General features: G+C 43.3%; 1 protein-coding gene across 1 annotated transcript in view; it reads right to left on the reverse strand.

The window, feature by feature from the left end:
• The window catches only part of COL20A1 (collagen type XX alpha 1 chain), a 182464-nt gene extending 175746 nt beyond the window's left edge, over nucleotides 1-6718 (reverse strand). The window contains exons 1-2 of the mRNA XM_033914324.1: nucleotides 6625-6718; nucleotides 2637-2722 (exon numbers count right to left, since the gene is read on the reverse strand). Coding sequence (XP_033770215.1) covers nucleotides 2637-2712 — 76 coding nt within the window. The 5' untranslated portion in view covers nucleotides 2713-2722; nucleotides 6625-6718. The remainder of the gene's footprint in view (nucleotides 1-2636; nucleotides 2723-6624) is intronic.
• Between the last annotated feature and the right edge of the window lie 11122 nt (nucleotides 6719-17840).

A 17840-nucleotide genomic window follows, 5' to 3' on the forward strand; every position in this document is an offset into this window, starting at 1 on the left:
TGGGTATTGTATTACAAACTTCAAGACTAGAAATTAAGGATGTGCATTTGTGAGCATGCATTTGGTATAAGATAATGCACAGGCACTTCGTGTGCCTAAAAAAAAATTTAAGATCAAATGACCATAAAAATATGGCTTTAAATTCAGAAAAAATGTTGTTTTAAATGAACCAAACTTTTTTGGGCTGTTCATACCCTTACTAAAATCCTCAAGGGATCAGTGGCTGGATTCTCCGTGGCAGGTCTGTGGCCTTCTGTGATCATCCACCTTCCCTATACAATGCTAATACAAGTTCAACAAATCAAGGGATAACTTTTCCTACAGTACGGATGTTTCTTCATGCACAGTCTGCATATTTTTATCCATGAGGAAGAGGGCAGGATTTAGGTCAGAGAAGAAAAACACTTCTGCAATTTCATTTCTAACAACCACACTGCATACTTTCCTGCCACATGCTCCAATGCAGTGCATAGTCTCAGGGTGCTAATCTCCCTATATGCCAGGCTGCCAATTTAATACTTACAATAGGAGTTTCCTTTTAGAAGAGAGCTTGCAGACCTGGAGTATTTTGAAAATTACGGTACCCTGTGAGTGGCTGACAATTATTGCCTTGGGAATAAGACATGTCGAGGTGGACAGAAGCATTCAGTAGTAGCAGAAATGAGCTTGGAGAGAAGAAAGGGAGAGCTATAAACTTTCAAAGGGAAAAGAACAGAGAGATGGGAGAAGAAGGATATCATGACCCTAACATAATAGCAGGATTCAGAGTGACATGAAACACAAATTGTCATCTGCAAACATGTGTCATGAGTCCCCTCTGCATCTCTCCCAAGTCTCCAGGCTACTAGTCAAGAATGTGCAAATTAAGAATTTAATTATATTACTGGCATTAAATTGTCCCTTAATAAGAGGCATCAAAACAGAATGATCAAATATAGAACTTTTCTAGCACCCAAAGGCCAGCTCTGTTCTCTATGCTAACAAGTTCTGATGCTACAAAGGCTCCAGTGTTACATATCCCTGTGTTGTGGAAATATATCCTGTTACACAAAGGAAGTTAAATTCCATCTCAGTCAACAGACTTGGGGAAACCCAAGATCATCATATGCACAAAAATGTCCCTTTACTGAGCTAGCTTCCAGTGCTGTGGCACCCAGACATGCTTGGAAAATGTATTCATGGATCAGAGAGTGAAGACATTGGCACAGACAGTATCCTTACCAGGATTCACTTGGTCAAACTTAAAAATTACCAGCTCTACCACAAATGCCACAAGAGTGCCACAAGAATTGCTGAAGAGTGAGAGAGAAAGGCTCTAGCCCCACCCTCACCCAAACAATAGGTGGTGATAACACTATGGCCATCATGTACACTTCTCAGTGTTATTAGGAAAGCTTTGCCTTTCACTATAATGTTCAGTCCCAATCAGAATTACAGTCTATAGATTTTATGAAATAAATACCATCTAATAGTGTAATTTATAGAGCTACCAGTTGACTCACATCAAGGAGGCAGATTTTAGGCAGTCCTGGGTTTTGAACTCATATATCCCAACAACTTTTTCTTCTTGCCCTTGTAATGCTTTCAGTAATGTCTGCCTCTGCTTTTTCTTTGACTACAGATAGTCCAAAATCCTGCTGTCTGGCTCCTTAAGAGGAACTAAGTGATATGATCAAGTCTCAATGTCTCATCTTGTTAGCATCTCAGCACTGGCTGAGAATTGCTTACTACATCAAAATTTGGTTTTGACCCACAAAGTATGTTATACTGATTAACTATTGCCTTTTCTAATTGTCTTATTACATACAGACCAATACATATTTTGTGTTCTTCCCCAGCTTTCACAACTCGTACTCCCCTTTCTGTCTCGATAATTTGAAAGCATCAGTCATTCTGCAGTCAAATCTAGGTCCACCTCTGTGGAATAGTTTTATAACTGGGCCTGTGGCCAAAATCCTCATAACCCCCCCTCCCTTCACTCTAATATCATCCAGTGCACCAGCTCTGAAATCTGTACAGTCAGTAACAGCTGGAATTGTTCAGAGTGAAGGTTGTACAGGAGACGCTGAGTCTCCACTGATCTAGCCTTCAGGTGTGATCTGCAGGGCTACAGGGCAGGAAGGTGATAAGCTGACAGAGCTGTCAGTACTGGAACAGTAGGAATGAGGTGCACTGGCAGAGCTATGTGTGTGTGTGTTTGTATGTGTGTGTGTGTTGGGTGGGTGTCAATATTGAAATAGCAAGGATTCTGCATGATAGGACTGAAATACATTAGAAAAGCTTTGTGGGGTGGTGGGGGAGGACTGGGTACTGGAGCAATAGGAAATGCCTCAGGATAGGAGTGAAGTGCAATGGTAAAGCTGTGTGTGTTGGGATCTCAATGCTGGAATAGCAAGAATGCTGCAGGACAGGGGAAGGGTGAACTGAAGAGCTGTCAGTATTGGAACAGCAGGAGTGGGCTGTACTGGCAGAGGTACAGTGAGTGGTGTCAGTATTGCACAGCAAGGAGTGCTGCATAATAGGGGGAGGGGATGTCTCAGCACTGGAATAGCAGGGGAAGTTGCAGGGTAGGAGTGGGATACAATGGGAGAGCTGTGTGGGGATGTTGTCCTCTGATGTGCTACTGCACTTCTTACCTTGAGAACATACTGGTCCCAGAAGACAGATCACCATGGTTAAACTGGTAAAAAGGTAAAAGCCACTAGAAGCCATGATACTGGAGCTGTTGGAAGAGAAAACTAGTTTGGTAATATAACTCTGCTTCACAGGTCATTTTTCATATGTTAAAAATCCAGCACCAGCAAATCTAGTCTGTGACATGAGGAATGAGTGAGACATTTTAGTAGATGGAAAAAGTTTGTCATAGATTAGGAACACCAGAAGAAAGGTAGGCTCATTCCTAAAAAGAAACATATAACATGTTTGTTGTCTGCTATTCAAACTCCCACATCTTTTCCCAACTAAAACTCTTCAAACAGTGAGATTCTTCATGACATCACCTGCTCCAATGTAAAGTCTTTGGGACTGGAATATTTCACTCGGTTCATAAGGTGGCAAAAGTATATAGTCTAGTGCAGATGTTCTCAATTTTTTTTAGTTGTGTAGACTTCTTATTAACTTCAAATGTTTCAGAGATTCCCTAGTTTATTGTGACACTCACTCCCTTCCTGCCACCGACAAAAACAAAACAAAACATAAGCCATCTGTTCATCTCTTCCCTTTGCCTAGCTATCTCCCTTCCTTCCCCTCACCTTCGCGGGCGCTCTTCAACAGTTTTCTCTTTCTGAGGTTTTGGGGCTTGGTAATTGTTTTCACGAGTCCTTTGTGTCTGCCCCAAAGCCTCTCCTCTGATGCACTTCCTGTTTCCACCTGGGCGGCTTGCGTCGAAGGAGAGGCTTTGGGGCAGTCGCACAGGACTCATGAGAATGGTTACCACGTCTCGACACCACAGAAAGAGAAAACTGTTGAAGAGCGCCCGCAAAGGTGAGGGGAAGGGTGGGAGATGGCTAGACGAAGAGAAGAGATGAATGGATGGGGGGGGTTTGGATGGGGGGTTTCTGGCGGTTGGAAGGGAACAAGTGTCATGATCGCGAGGAGGGTTGCAGACTGGGAAGGAAGCCTGACGAGGGGAAGAGGTTGAATGACACTGAAGGGAAGTGGAGAGAGAGGGGAACAGATGCTGGTTGGAAGGAGAGAATGAGAGAAGGGAACAGACACTGAAGGGAAGTGAGGAGGAGAAAGAGGGAAACAGATGCTGGATGGAAGTGGGGAGGGGAGAGAGAGGGGAACAGATACTGTTTGGAAGGGGAGAGTGAGAGAAGGGAGCAAATACTGAAGGAAAGTGGGGAGGAGAGAGGGGAACAGACACTGAAGTGAAGTGGAAAGAGAGGGAGGAACAAACTCTGGATGAAAGTAGGGAGGGGAGAGAGGGGGGAACAGTTGCTGGTTTGAAGGGGAGTGAGAGAGGGGAACAGACACTGAAGGGAAGTGAGGAGGAGAAAGGGAATCAGACTCTGGAGGAAGTGGAGAGGAGAGAAAGGGGAACAGACTCTGGAAGGAAAGTGGGGAGGAGAGAGAGAGAGAGCACATACTGGATGGAAGGAGGGCATAAAGAAAAAAGGTCACATGCTGGATTGGGGAAGAGGATAGAGTTAGTGAGATACTGGAAGGGGTGAGGGGAAAGTGGTGGCAAGCTGTAGGTAGACTTAATAAAAGTGAAATTGAGGACTGGAAAATAAGAAAATAGACAAGAGGTAGAAAACAAATTGAGAAGGAAGAGCAGAAAATAAAAGGAATGGAGAGAAGAGAGAGAGACCAGAGCATTGAGGGAGGGTGAGGAGACAGATACCAGATCTGAAGGGAGGAAAGGAGGATAGAGATGCTAAATACCACTGTGAGTAGAGAGTGAGAGATGGAAGAGAAGACAGAGATGCCAGACCATGGGGGGAGCGTAGGGAAGAAGATGGTGTGCCAGACCAATGGGGGGGGGGGGGTGAGAGGCAGACAGTTTCTGGTAGAGGCATAGAAATAGAGCAGATGCCATATGGAAGCGGCAGAGAGAAGGCAGACAGTTAATGGATGGAAGAGAATGACGAGAAGATGAGGAAAGCAGAAATCAGCCAACAAAAGCAGAAAAAAAAATTCTATTTCTTTTCTTGTTTTTTTTTGTGGGTTTTTTTTTGCTTTAGGATAAAATAATAATGTAGCTGTGTTGATAAATGTTTTAAATAAAGCCCTGCCAGCTGAAGATCTCTTCCTCTAATTCAGCAGCCTGAACTCTGATTTATAAAATGACAATTGTACAGAATATTGTTTCTTTTTATATTTTATAAAATAAGTTCAGTATAAAACTATTTGAGGCTTGTGCGGATAGGGATCAGATGGTTTGCGGAGACAGGAACCGGGTGGAGATGGGGACTGAGCTTGTGTGGACTGCGCGAGGAAGGGGATCGAGCCCGCAGGGACGGGGACCAAGTTGTGGGGACAGGGCAGAGATAGGGACAAATTTTTTCCTTGTGTCATTCTCCATTTCCATCTTCAGTTAACAAAGAGTGGATGTACTATTCATAATCTAGACACACAGTAACCAGTAACTTGTACCATGAATCAATTAATTAATTCTTAGTTATTATTTTTAAATGCACCATTTAAACTTATATTGCTATCTGTCAGCATTTTTTGTTGGCCTAACCAATGTCAGCAAAGGCCTATGGGAAATTGATATTAAACAGCTCTGACTGTGGTAATATCAGTGCAGAATAAGCTTTATGGCTCCTGGTCATTGAGTCTCAGGAATTACTTCTAAATTATCAGTGTTTAAAATTAACAAAGAACCCTGATTAGGGTTTCCAGACATCTGGATTTCCCCGGACACGTCCTCCTTTTGAGACATGTCTGGATTTCCCCGGAAATGTCTGGGGGTCCGGATGGCTTTTCAAAACCCAGCACTTTGTCTGGGTTTTGAAAAGCCTCCCTCAAAATCACCGTCAGGCAGGAGAGCAACTCGATGACATCATGCACACACTCATGTCCTCCTGCCCGACCAGAGCAGGCAGCAGGGGGTGTGGCTGGGGCAAGGCAAGGGTGTTAATGGGGGTGGGTGGATCTGGGCAGGCCTTGGGGTGGGTCTAAGGCAGTGGTCTCAAACTCAAGCTCTTTGCAGGGCAACATTTTGGATTTGTAGGTACTTGGAGGGCCTCTGAAAAAATAGTTCATGTGTTATTAAAGAATTGACAATTTTGCATGAGGTAAAACTGTTTATAGTTTATAAATCTTTCCTTTTGGCTAAGTCTTAATAATAATATTGTCATTTATAGCTAAAGAGATATACGATCAAGAAACTGTTTTATTTTACTTTTGTGATTATGATAGATATACTGAGGGCCTCAAAATAGTACCTGGCGGGCCGCGTGTTTGAGACCACTGGTCTAAGGGGGTCTGGATTTTCCGAACAGAAAATCTGGGAACTCTAACCCTGAAGAAGGCTTGGTGATTCCACAGTTAAACATGTCACAAAAATAATATTAGCAAAGAAATACAACATAACATCAGCATATTTGTGCATCTTTAACAAGTTTCTGAATTCACCACTGTAATGGTCATGCTACAGCTCAAGGCCGTATATAGCAAAGGCATGCCAATGTATTGGTATACTTTGCTGTTTTGTGATGCCTTGACTGTTATTTTATTTATTTAAAAATATATACCCCGTTTAGACCTATGCGGTTCACAAAATACATACACAGTCATAAATAACAATACAACACGGGATAATTTACATGTATCAAAAGTTCTCCAGGATTACTATCATGAGATAAAATTCAAGAAAAAGTCTATTGTGTGGTGTTAATAAAATTTATATGAAAACAAGTCTTTGAATAGTTTTATATCCATCACTTACCATTATTACTCTGCATGCAAAATGTAAGAACATATTTCTATCAAATGTAAGGACATGCTTTTTTTAAAGCCTCATTAAAGTACTTATACACCGATTCTAACTAGGATACAGTTATTGAGAGCTTGCAGCATTATGCAAAAGAGCCATCTCTCCCCCAGGACATAACATCTCCCATAGTAAAAGGCCATGAAAAGCCCAAAACGTTTTGCAGCACCAGCACTGACCTGTCTATTTCTCCTCTCTAGGATGGCTTGTTCTGCTGAAAAATGTAGCAGATGCACCGATGTCTCTCTTCTGTAAGCAAGAAGTGCACAATGTGGACTGTGGGAAGTTAAGGCAGGGCATTTCTTCTGAGCACTGCTGAGCTTTAAAATCCTGCTCATTGGTTGCCAGAATGAGATTTGAGAACCTCTTTTTTGTCAATCACTGCCCATCCTGTCCCGTATTCAGCCTCCCTTCTATTAAGTACATGGCAAGATTCCAAAAGAATAAAGATTTAATGCTGCTTATCCCAAGTCCCTCTTAATAATGACTTATATGGAACGTGTCTAAACCTTTTTTTAAACCCTGCCAACCAAACTACTTGTACCACATTCTTTGACAATATATTCCAGTTTAATTACACCATGAGTGAATAAATATTTTTTTTCTGATTTGTTTTAAAATAATTACTTAGTAGCTTCATTGTGTGCCCCCTCATTCTTAAAGACTTGCTTGTTTACTCTTTCCAAAAATATGTTTATGGGTGGAATGTCTACCCATTCCATTCCACTCAGTATTTTATAGACCTCTATCATATCTCCCCTCCAAGCTGAAGAGCCCTAGATTCTTTAATCTAATCTAATCCTTAGGTTTGTATATCTTATCATCTCCACATTCGTAGAGCTCGACACGGTTTACAGTAGGAGAAATAGGAAGGAACTACAACAGAGGGTTAGAGGTAGAAGTGTGAAGAAAATTTAGAGGACTTGGAATGCCAAGATATAAGAGTTTCCTTGATTCCTAAGTTGGAGGGAGACTTACATTTTTTGAGAAAAGCCATAGGAAATAATCCCTTAGGATAAAGTGGTATAGTTGTGTGTTAGTCCAATTAAATGTGTGAAAATAAAATAGAATCAAAAAGGCTGTACCTCTTTATTGGTGACTCCTTTATAAATAAAAATACACAAAAGCACTGAGATCTGTGACCAATGCATATTCCACTAGCATGCATAGCTTTGTTGCTTGTGAATGTTCCTCTAGATACCCCTGCTACATGGGAGCTAATGTCAACACAGCCAGGTAACAGGTCACAGGCAGACATATTTAGCATAAATACTGCAACAGATCTGCAAATAGAGCCATGAACAGGGATTCTCACTAAAACCACAGAACAAGCTTGAGATATGTGCTCAGACCTGGCTACAGGTTCAAGGAATAGAGGTACGAGGGGTGTTCAATAATTTGTCTGCCTGAGTATGAAAGAAAGTAGCAAGTGTGTTGAAACAAGTCTGTGCATGTTGTGACATGTCTCAAGATTACTCATGCACAGTTATGGCTCAGTGCGAGTCTAACATTCCAAGAGACAGGATGTCAGGAGAGTCCTTATGAGACTCAGGTAAAAAACTGCTAGATTTGGAGCACTGTTCAGTGATAAAATTTGTCACAAAAGAAGGGGAAAAGCCAAAGAACATCCATTAATGCATGACTGCAGTTTATGGTGAGTCTGCCCCATCATCCTACAAAGAAAAATTTTGAAGCAAGCAGTTTAAGTAAGGTAGAGAGTCCATTGAAGATGCCCCTCACACCGGATGGTCTGTGGAAGCAACTTCTACAGAAGTGTGCACGAAAGTCAAGGATTTAATTTTGTCAGACAGATGAATTAAGGTTTCCCAAATAGCTGAAGAAATGGGCATCATGGCAGGTACAGTTTGGAAAATAATTCACAAGAGGTTGGGCATGTCCAAGGTTAGTGCAAGATGGGTTCCAAGAATGTTGATGCCATGTCAGAAAGCCACATAACATAATATAAAAACTTACTTCTATACAACAATATTATTAAGTTCTATGTGGTTTACAAAATAAAATAATTACAATAGATGAAGTGTGTTTAGTTACCTAAGGAGCATGTGAACAAATATGTTTTTAAATGTCTCCTAAATAGTTGATAGGTACTAGAAGTCGCACTTAAAGAACTTAAATCCTTATCCCAAGATGCTGCTTGATAAGACAGGAGATGTTGATGGTATCTTAAATTTACACCCTGTAACCAGGGCCGGATTTTCCTATAGGCTAACTAGGCTTCAGCCTAGGGCCTCAAGATCAAGAGGGGCCTACATTCAAATTGTTAGCAAAATTAAAATTACACTATTCTAAAAACAGTGAACACTAAAACACTGAACCGAAAATAAGGAGAAATTCTACGCTTTGGGATCGGAACCGGCTCCGGCCGCGCCGGGGCGCCGACTCGACTTCTCCCTTTCTTTTTCTCGCCCTGGGAGGAGGATCGGGGAGGGAAAGACGTCAGTCCAGAAACAGCTGGGCAAAGCCCAGCCCCTCAGAGAGAGAGGCAAAATGTGGATCTGTCAGGACAGGGCGGCCCAGACTGGCATCGGGGGGGTGGGGTGGGGGGGTTTCAGTGGAAGGGGGATGGGAGGCAGGCAGGCTGGAATCAGAGGGGGGCTGGGGGGGGTTTAATGGAAGGCAGGCAGGCAGGATGGCATGGGGGGTGTTCAATGGAAGGGGGATGGGAGGCAGGCGGGCATCGGAGGGGGGGTGAGGTGAGGAAGGATGCACTGGGGGCACTATGGACATAGGAAGGGGCAATGTTGTGTGTTATGTTTGATTAGTTATTGTAACAAGTACTATATATGGTGCTGAGAATAAATGTCCAAATAAGTGTTCTCGATTTTTTTTTTATTTATTATCCGTGTCACATTTTTTATAAAAGTTAGTACCAATAACAACATGTTTCATTTAACATATTGATATATATCACAGTAATGATGTATTTTATTATCTCTCATGTAATTTACAAACTTAAAAATGGGAGGTGAAAGGGCCTCATAAGTGGAATAGCCTAAGGCCTCTTTTCATCTAAATCCGGCCCTGCCTGTAACATATGAAAAATTAAACAGTACATGCAAGTGTCTAGGATGGTTTAAGTTATCAAATGTGAATGAATCCACAAGATAGTTGGGTATAAGACACAATATTACCTTGAAAAAAATACAACCAAACTTGAACTTCACATGGACCTCTATCAGCAACCAATGCAGTTCGCAAAGGAAAGGAGTGATGTGATCAAACTTTTTCAAATTGAAAATTAAATCGGACCACTGCATTCTGGATAATGTTTAATCTATAAAGATTTTTTTGAGTGCCTGCCAAATAAGCAATGTTACAATAGTCCAGCTGATTCAGAATCAAAGAATGCATCAACATTCTGAATGATTAAACATTAAAGTATATAGCCACAATGACTCAGATATCATGAAAAGACAATTAAAGCAGCTTCCATCACTCCACAAAATCATACCAACTTACCACCTCTACCTCAAAGAATAAAACAGCCCAGGAATAAATGGGTCACAGTAGGCTCAGGAAGACTGCGACATGTAACACAGAAACATCCACCTTCACTAATATTACCTCTACAGAATTCCTTCGCTCCACTAGTGCACTGCGATACTCAGGAAAACAGAAGGGAGGTGGGACTGGAACCAATGAAAGAAACTCAAGAGAACAAGAGCACCCTAAGTACAAATAAAAAAGCCAAAAACAGAAAACTATTACTGTTGGGGGATTCCATCATCAGAGGCATTAACCTTGGAACACAAGGCGAGGAGACCAAAATAGTGAAATGTCTTCCAGGATCCTCAGCTACCAGGAGTTCCAGGCAAATACAGACTATAATTAAGGAAGAAACTAAGGATTTTAACACTGATGTTGTTATCCATCTGGGAACAAATGACCTGGCCAACAACTCCACACTTGCAGCACAGAAAGCTTTTCGGGAGCTTGGTGAGGGCGTGAAACCTTTTGTAAAGACTTTAGCTTTTTCTGAAATACTGCCTGCATATGGAAAAGGAGAGCAAAGAATGAAAAACACAGAGGACTTTAATAGATGGCTCAGAGCCTGGTGTCATCAAGAAGGCTTCAGGTACATAGGAGGATGGGGAAATACATGGAAGGACAAGAAGCTATATTGCACTGATGGGCTACATATTACTACAGCAGGAAAAAGAAACCTTGCAGAGAAATTTAGACAATATTTTTCTAGGCATTTAAACTAGAAGGTGGGGGTGGTGTATGTAGAGACCACCCCCGGCAAAAGAAAAGATGTGATAGTAGTAAAGGCTGCAACAAAAGCAATATCAGCAACTCATTTCTTAGTATTGCAGCGGAAAGTGAAACGACACAAAAATCCATACGAAAAAGGAGATTATCGCTGAAAAATAGCTGGAAAGCGATGACCACAAATGCTCGCAGTCTAAGCAACAAAGTTCATGATCTGCAAGCCCTAATATTAGAGGCAGATCTAGATATTGTTGCTATCACAGAGACATGGTTCAGTGAATCACATGGATGGGATGCAAACATACCGGGATATAATCTTTTTAGGAAGGACAGAGATGGTCATAAAGGTGGAGGAGTAGCTCTCTATGTAAAGATCAATATCCAAGCGACCGAAATGCAAGGGACCTGGGGAGAGGAAGAAGCGATATGGATTGCTCTGAAAAGAGAAGATGGAACTTCTATCTACGTGGGTGTAGTCTACAGACCTCCGACTCAATCACAGCAAATTGATAAGGATCTGATTGTGGATATCCAAAAGTTTGGAAGGAAAGAGGAGGTTCTGCTGTTGGGAGATTTCAACCTGCCGGATGCGGACTGGAATGTTCCGACTGCGGAATCGGAAAGAAGTAGGGAGATTGTGGATGCCTTTCAAGAGGCTCTGCTCAGACAAATGGTGACGGAACCCACAAGGGAAAAAGCGATATTGGATCTGGTCCTCACAAATGGAGAGAGTATATCTAATGTTCGAGTGGGTGCTCACCTGGGTAGTAGCGATCATCAAACGGTTTGGTTTGATATAACGGCTAAAGTGGAGAGCGGCCGCACGATACTTAAAGTCCTAGATTTCAAACGTACGGACTTTAATGCAATGGGAAAGTACCTGAAGAAAGAGCTGTTAGGATGGGAGGACATAAGAGAAGTGGAAAGACAGTGGTCTAAGCTGAAAGGAGCGATAAAAATGGCTACGGACCTTTATGTGAAGAAAATCAATAAAAACAAGAGAAAAAGGAAGCCGATATGGTTCTCCAACCTAGTGGCTGAGAAAATAAAGGCGAAAGAGTTGGCGTTCATGAAATATAAAAAAACCCAAGAAGAGGAGAGCAGAAAGGACTACAGGGTGAAACTGAAAGAAGCCAAGAGAGAGATACGTTTAGCGAAGGCACAGGCGGAAGAACAAATGGCTAAAAATGTAAAAAAGGGAGATAAAAATTTTTTCAGATATATTAGTGAAAGGAGGAAGATAAAAAATGGAATTGCTAGGCTAAAAGATGCTGGGAACAAATATGTGGAGAGTGATGAGGAGAAAGCAAATGTGCTAAACAAATACTTCTGTTCTGTGTTCACAGAAGAAAATCCTGGAGAAGGACCGAGATTGTCCGGCAAAGTTACACGAGAAAATGGAGTAGATTCTGCGCCGTTCACGGAGGAGGGTGTTTATGAGCAACTTGAAAAACTGAAGGTGGACAAAGCGATGGGACCAGACGGGATCCATCCCAGGATACTAAGGGAACTCAGAGAGGTTCTGGCGAGTCCTATTAAAGACTTGTTCAACAAATCTCTGGAGACGGGAGTGATTCCTGGGGATTGGAGGAGAGCGGATGTGGTCCCTATTCATAAAAGTGGTCACAGGGATGAAGCAGGAAACTACAGGCCGGTGAGCCTCACTTCAGTTGTTGGAAAAATAATGGAAGTGTTGCTGAAAGAAAGGATAGTGTATTTCCTTGAATCTAATGGGTTACAGGATCCGAGGCAACATGGCTTTACAAAAGGTAAATCGTGCCAAACGAACCTGATTGAATTTTTTGATTGGGTGACCAGAGAGCTGGATCAAGGACATATGCTAGATGTAATTTACTTGGATTTCAGCAAAGCCTTTGATACAGTTCCTCATAGGAGGCTGTTGAACAAACTTGAAGGGCTGAAGTTAGGACCCAAAGTGGTGAACTGGGTCAGAAACTGGCTATCGGACAGACGCCAGAGGGTGGTGGTTAATGGAAGTCGCTCGAAGGAAGGAAAGGTGACTAGTGGAGTCCCTCAGGGTTCGGTGCTGGGGCCAATCCTGTTCAATATGTATGTAAGTGACATTGCTGAAGGGCTAGAAGGAAAAGTGTGCCTTTTTGCAGATGATACCAAGATTTGTAACAGAGTAGACACCGAAGAGGGAGTGGAAAATATGAAAAAGGATCTGCAAAAGTTAGAGGAATGGTCTAATGCCTGGCAACTAAAATTCAATGCAAAGAAATGCAGAGTAATGCATTTGGGGATTAATAATAGGAAGGAACCGTATATGCTGGGAGGAGAGAAGCTGATATGCACGGACGGGGAGAGGGACCTTGGGGTGATAGTGTCCGAAGATCTAAAGGCGAAAAAACAGTGTGATAAGGCAGTGGCTGCTGCCAGAAGGATTCTGGGCTGTATAAAGAGAGGCGTAGTCAGTAGAAGGAAGAAGGTGTTGATGCCCCTGTACAGGTCATTGGTGAGGCCCCACTTGGAGTATTGTGTTCAGTTTTGGAGACCGTATCTGGCGAAAGACGTAAGAAGACTTGAGGCGGTCCAGAGGAGGGCGACGAAAATGATAGGAGGCTTGCGCCAGAAGACGTATGAGGAGAGACTGGAAGACCTGAATATGTATACCCTAGAGGAAAGGAGAGACAGGGGAGATATGATTCAGACGTTCAAATACTTAAAGGGTATTAACGTAGAACAAAATCTTTTCCAGAGAAAGGAAAATGGTAAAACCAGAGGACATAATTTGAGGTTGAGGGGTGGTAGATTCAGGGGCAATGTTAGGAAATTCTACTTTACGGAGAGGGTGGTGGATGCCTGGAATGCGCTCCCGAGAGAGGTGGTGGAGAGTAAAACTGTGACTGAGTTCAAAGAAGCGTGGGATGAACACAGAGGATTTAGAATCAGAAAATAATATTAAATATTGAACTAGGCCAGTAACTGGGCAGACTTGCACGGTCTGTGTCTGTGTATGGCCGTTTGGTGGAGGATGGGCTGGGGAGGGCTTCAATGGCTGGGAGGGTGTAGATGGGCTGGAGTGGGTCTTGACGGAGATTTTGGCAGTTGGAACTCAGGCACAGTACCGGGTAGAGCTTTGGATTCTCGCCCAGAAATAGCTAAGAAGGAAAAAAAAAAAAAAATTTAAATTGAATCAGGTTGGGCAGACTGGATGGACCATTCGGGTCTTTATCTGCCGTCATCTACTATGTTACTATGTTACTATGTAATGTATAGAATAATAAACACTTTCAATAATAGTTGATGCTATGATGTCCTATGATGTGATATAAGGACGGCATAAGCTATTCACTAACTAAAAAATGAAGGAAAAAGCCTCAGAAAAGGGCCCTCCCACCTCCACCGAAGTGGTTTGTTAAAGGTGGTTGAAGCGATCACCTCATTGGCAAAAAACCTTCAATATAGTGAGAGCCTGATGCTGTACTTCACTAATGAAAAAAGATAGAAGAAAAACTTTTCAACTTATCTTCAGCTGATCGGTACACCAACGATGGCCAGCATTTCACAAATCTGCTGCCTCAGGGTGTATCCCAACCGATCAGACCTCATAAATGGGACGCCAAAAAAACTGCACCTGCAGATGCGTGAGACTTTTTTTTGGCATCCCATTTGAAAGAGGTCTGATCGATTGGGATATACCTCTTCTTCATTATGGAGTACAATGGGCATTTGTCACTCAATATCTGCATCATACATTCATGATTTCCTTTGGAGCTTTCTTTTGTAGGAATAGGAACTTCATGATGACTCTGAGTTCCACACTTGAAAATTCCATACTTTTTGTTACATCAGAAGGGACTTGGCCGAAGGAAGGCCCTAGAGCAGGTCTATGAAGTTCTTTCTTCAGCTGCTGGACTGTCAGTCCTCAGGTACTAATAGCACAGGGCATGATGGGAGAGAGGCATAGAGGGGCCAGGCTGACCCAGGAGTACAAGAGTCACAGAGTTTTTTGTTTTTTTATCCACAGGGGGAAATGAGGTATTGATGAAGCTGCTGGATCTATGAAGAGGAGTGAGCTGCTGGACCCACAAAGTGGGGGTTGCATGGGCTGCTGGACCCATGGGGAGGGGGTGTTGATTGGCTGGCTGGCTCTAGAGCTAGAGCTGAAGGGAAAGAGGGCCAGGAAATGATGTGACATTGAATTATATGACATTGCGTAAAATCAAACACTATTAAACTTGAAACTTGATGTCAGAGGGAAAGCCAACACCAGTGCAAGCAGCAGGCCAGAGAAGCTACTTGCTCAGGGAAAGATTTAAAAAGGTATGGGGGGCAAGGAAGATGTTGGGGGTGAAGATGAGGGCATCCACCTCAAGCACCTCCTACCCTTGCTACACCACTAGTCTCAGGGCCTGAAGTAAGTACCACTGCCGTTGCATTGCTAGAACAGCACGATCCTGGATCCAAACCTGTTACCCACACAACCACTAGAATGGGTTGCAGCCAAACCCCAACCTATGAGATGACATGGAAAGAAAGAGGGGAAGAGAAGTTGGACAGTACCTTCATGTAACCCAAACAAAAGAGGCCAGTATGTCACACACCCCTCACCAGTACATTGTGGCAGCCATAGCCAGATAAATAAGGCAGTGATCAGAAAGACCCACAGTGGGAATCAAACCCATGTCCCCTGCAGTGAGAGTCCACAGCCCTAATCCCTACATCACATCTATATATAGGGAGAATTAGGGTCATGTTGGGACATGGAAGGGAGGGAGCACAAACTTTGGACAAAGGATGGCTGCTGACGCCGACTCCTGGCAGCTGGTAACCTCCTCTACAGGCAAGCACAGAAGACCCCCCCCCCCACACCTTTCTCAGTTTCTTCTTCTTTTTCTCTCAAACAGGGCAGTTTTACATCAACCCCTCAAATCACCCTGAGGAACAGATTCCAGATCTTACAGGAAGGGACTGCCGACGAGATACAGGAAGATGTCCAACACTTGGCTCCAACCCCAGAGGCAACGGATCGGCTCCCCCCGAAGAAGCGCAGAGTGGTAGTCATTGGGGACTCCATGCTGAGGGGCACCAAGGGACCAATCTGCAGACCGGATATGCAATCAAGGGAGGTTTGCTGTCTGCCTGGAGCCAGAATCTGAGATGTCACCACCTGTCTAGATAGACTTCTCAAGCCCCAGGACCACTTCCCCATGCTTCTCATCCACGTCAGAACGAACAATACTGCCAGGAACACACCGGAGAGTATACCAAAGACTATGGAGCCCTGGGTGAGAAGCTGAAGCGGTTGGGAGCACAGGTGGTCTTCTCCTCAATCCTCCCAGTAAGAGGCAAGGGCAGAGCCAGAGAGGAGCGTATCCAGAGGACTAATGAGTGGCTACACGGAGGGTGCAGGGAGATGAACTTTGGATTCCTAAACCATGGAGAGGCACTACAGGGACTTCAGGGACCAGATGGATTCCACCTCACCAGAAGAGGTAAGAACGTCTTCGGCCATCGACTAGCCCGCCTACTTCAAAGGGCTTTAAACTAGGTAAGTTGGGGGAGGATACCCACTCACATACTGGCACAGTAAGTATTTATCCAGAAGGGGTGAGTCGCAACTACACTTCTGAGTTCGAGGTAAGTGCACACACTGTAAACAATACTTTAGGAGTCACTAACTCAGGCGGGAAACTCTACACAGGAACTTAGCAAACATAAGGTATGGAGGGCTATGTATGTTAATGCACACAGTTTGGGCAATAAAATTCTGGATTTAGAGACAGAAATAATGAACGCCGACCTAGATGTAGTGGCGATTACCAAAACTTGGTTCACGGACTCACATGGGTGGGATATGGTTATACCAGGTTATAACCTACTTCATCGAGACAGGGAGGGCAAGTTAGGAGGAGGGGTAGCAATATACACTAAAGAAGACATCAAAACTACCAGAATCACAGATGTCAAGTACACCGTGGAGTCCCTCTGGGTGAACCTGGCTAGAAGAAATGAAAGATGTCTGTATCTTGGTGTGGTATACAGACCTCCAAGACAACAGGAAGACAAGGATATGGAATTAATCGAAGACATTGAAAACATCACTTTGCATGGGGACACAATACTGTTAGGGGACTTCAATATGCCCGATACAGATTGGAATGCACTTTCCGCAAAAACCAGCGGCAGCAGAAGGTTGTTAACCTCCATAAAGGGTGCACGCCTCAAAAAATTGGTATTGGAGCCCACTAGGAACCAGGCGATACTGGGCCTGGTACTCACCAATGGAGAAAGCGTATCAGAAGTTTCGGTAGGTGATATGCTGGCCTCCAGCAACCATAACATGGTTTGGTTCAACCTTAGGAAAGGTTTCACCAGATCAACCACAACAACAAAGGTCCTTAACTTTCGGGACACTGACTTCAAACGCATGGGAGATTTTATCCGTCGGGCACTGCAAGACCAAGCTGAAACCGATAATGTGGAGACTATGTGGTCAACCCTTAAATCTATCCTACACGAAGCAACAAACCGCTATATAAAAATGGTAAGCAAACAACAGAGAAACAATAAACCCCAGTGGTTCACTACAGAAATCTCGGACCTCGTTAAAAAGAAGAAAAAAGCATTTATTTCCTACAAACAATCAGGTAAAGGAGATGCAAAAAAAGAAGACTATCTGGCCAGGTCTAAAGCTGTCAAAACGGCAGTCAGAGAGGCCAAGCTTCGAATAGAAGAGAATCTAGCGAATGATATTAAGAAAGGGGAAAAAATCCTTCTTCAGATACATCAGTGATAGAAAAAGGAACACAGATGGGATAGTACGCCTCAGGAAAGCAGATGGGAATTATGTAGAATAGGATTCTGATAAAGCAGAACTACTAAATGAATACTTCTGCTCAGTCTTTACCTGCGAGGCACCGGGGTCCGGTCCACAGTTGCAAGCAAAGCAAAGCTCAGAAGACCCGTTCAGGAATTTCGAGTTTACACCCTGCAGCGTCTACTGCGAACTATCAAAACTCAAATGCACAAAGCCATGGGATCGGACAATCTACACCCCAGGGTGCTTAGAGAGTTGTGTGATGTCCTGGCAGAGCCGTTATCCGTGCTCTTCAATCTTTCCATGTATATGGGAAGAGTCCCTCTGGACTGGAAAACAGCTAATGTCATCCCTCTCCACAAAAAGGGTGCAGGGCAG

This window comes from Geotrypetes seraphini, chromosome 11 (assembly GCF_902459505.1).
Source record: "Geotrypetes seraphini chromosome 11, aGeoSer1.1, whole genome shotgun sequence".
Taxonomy (NCBI): Eukaryota; Metazoa; Chordata; class Amphibia; order Gymnophiona; family Dermophiidae; genus Geotrypetes; species Geotrypetes seraphini.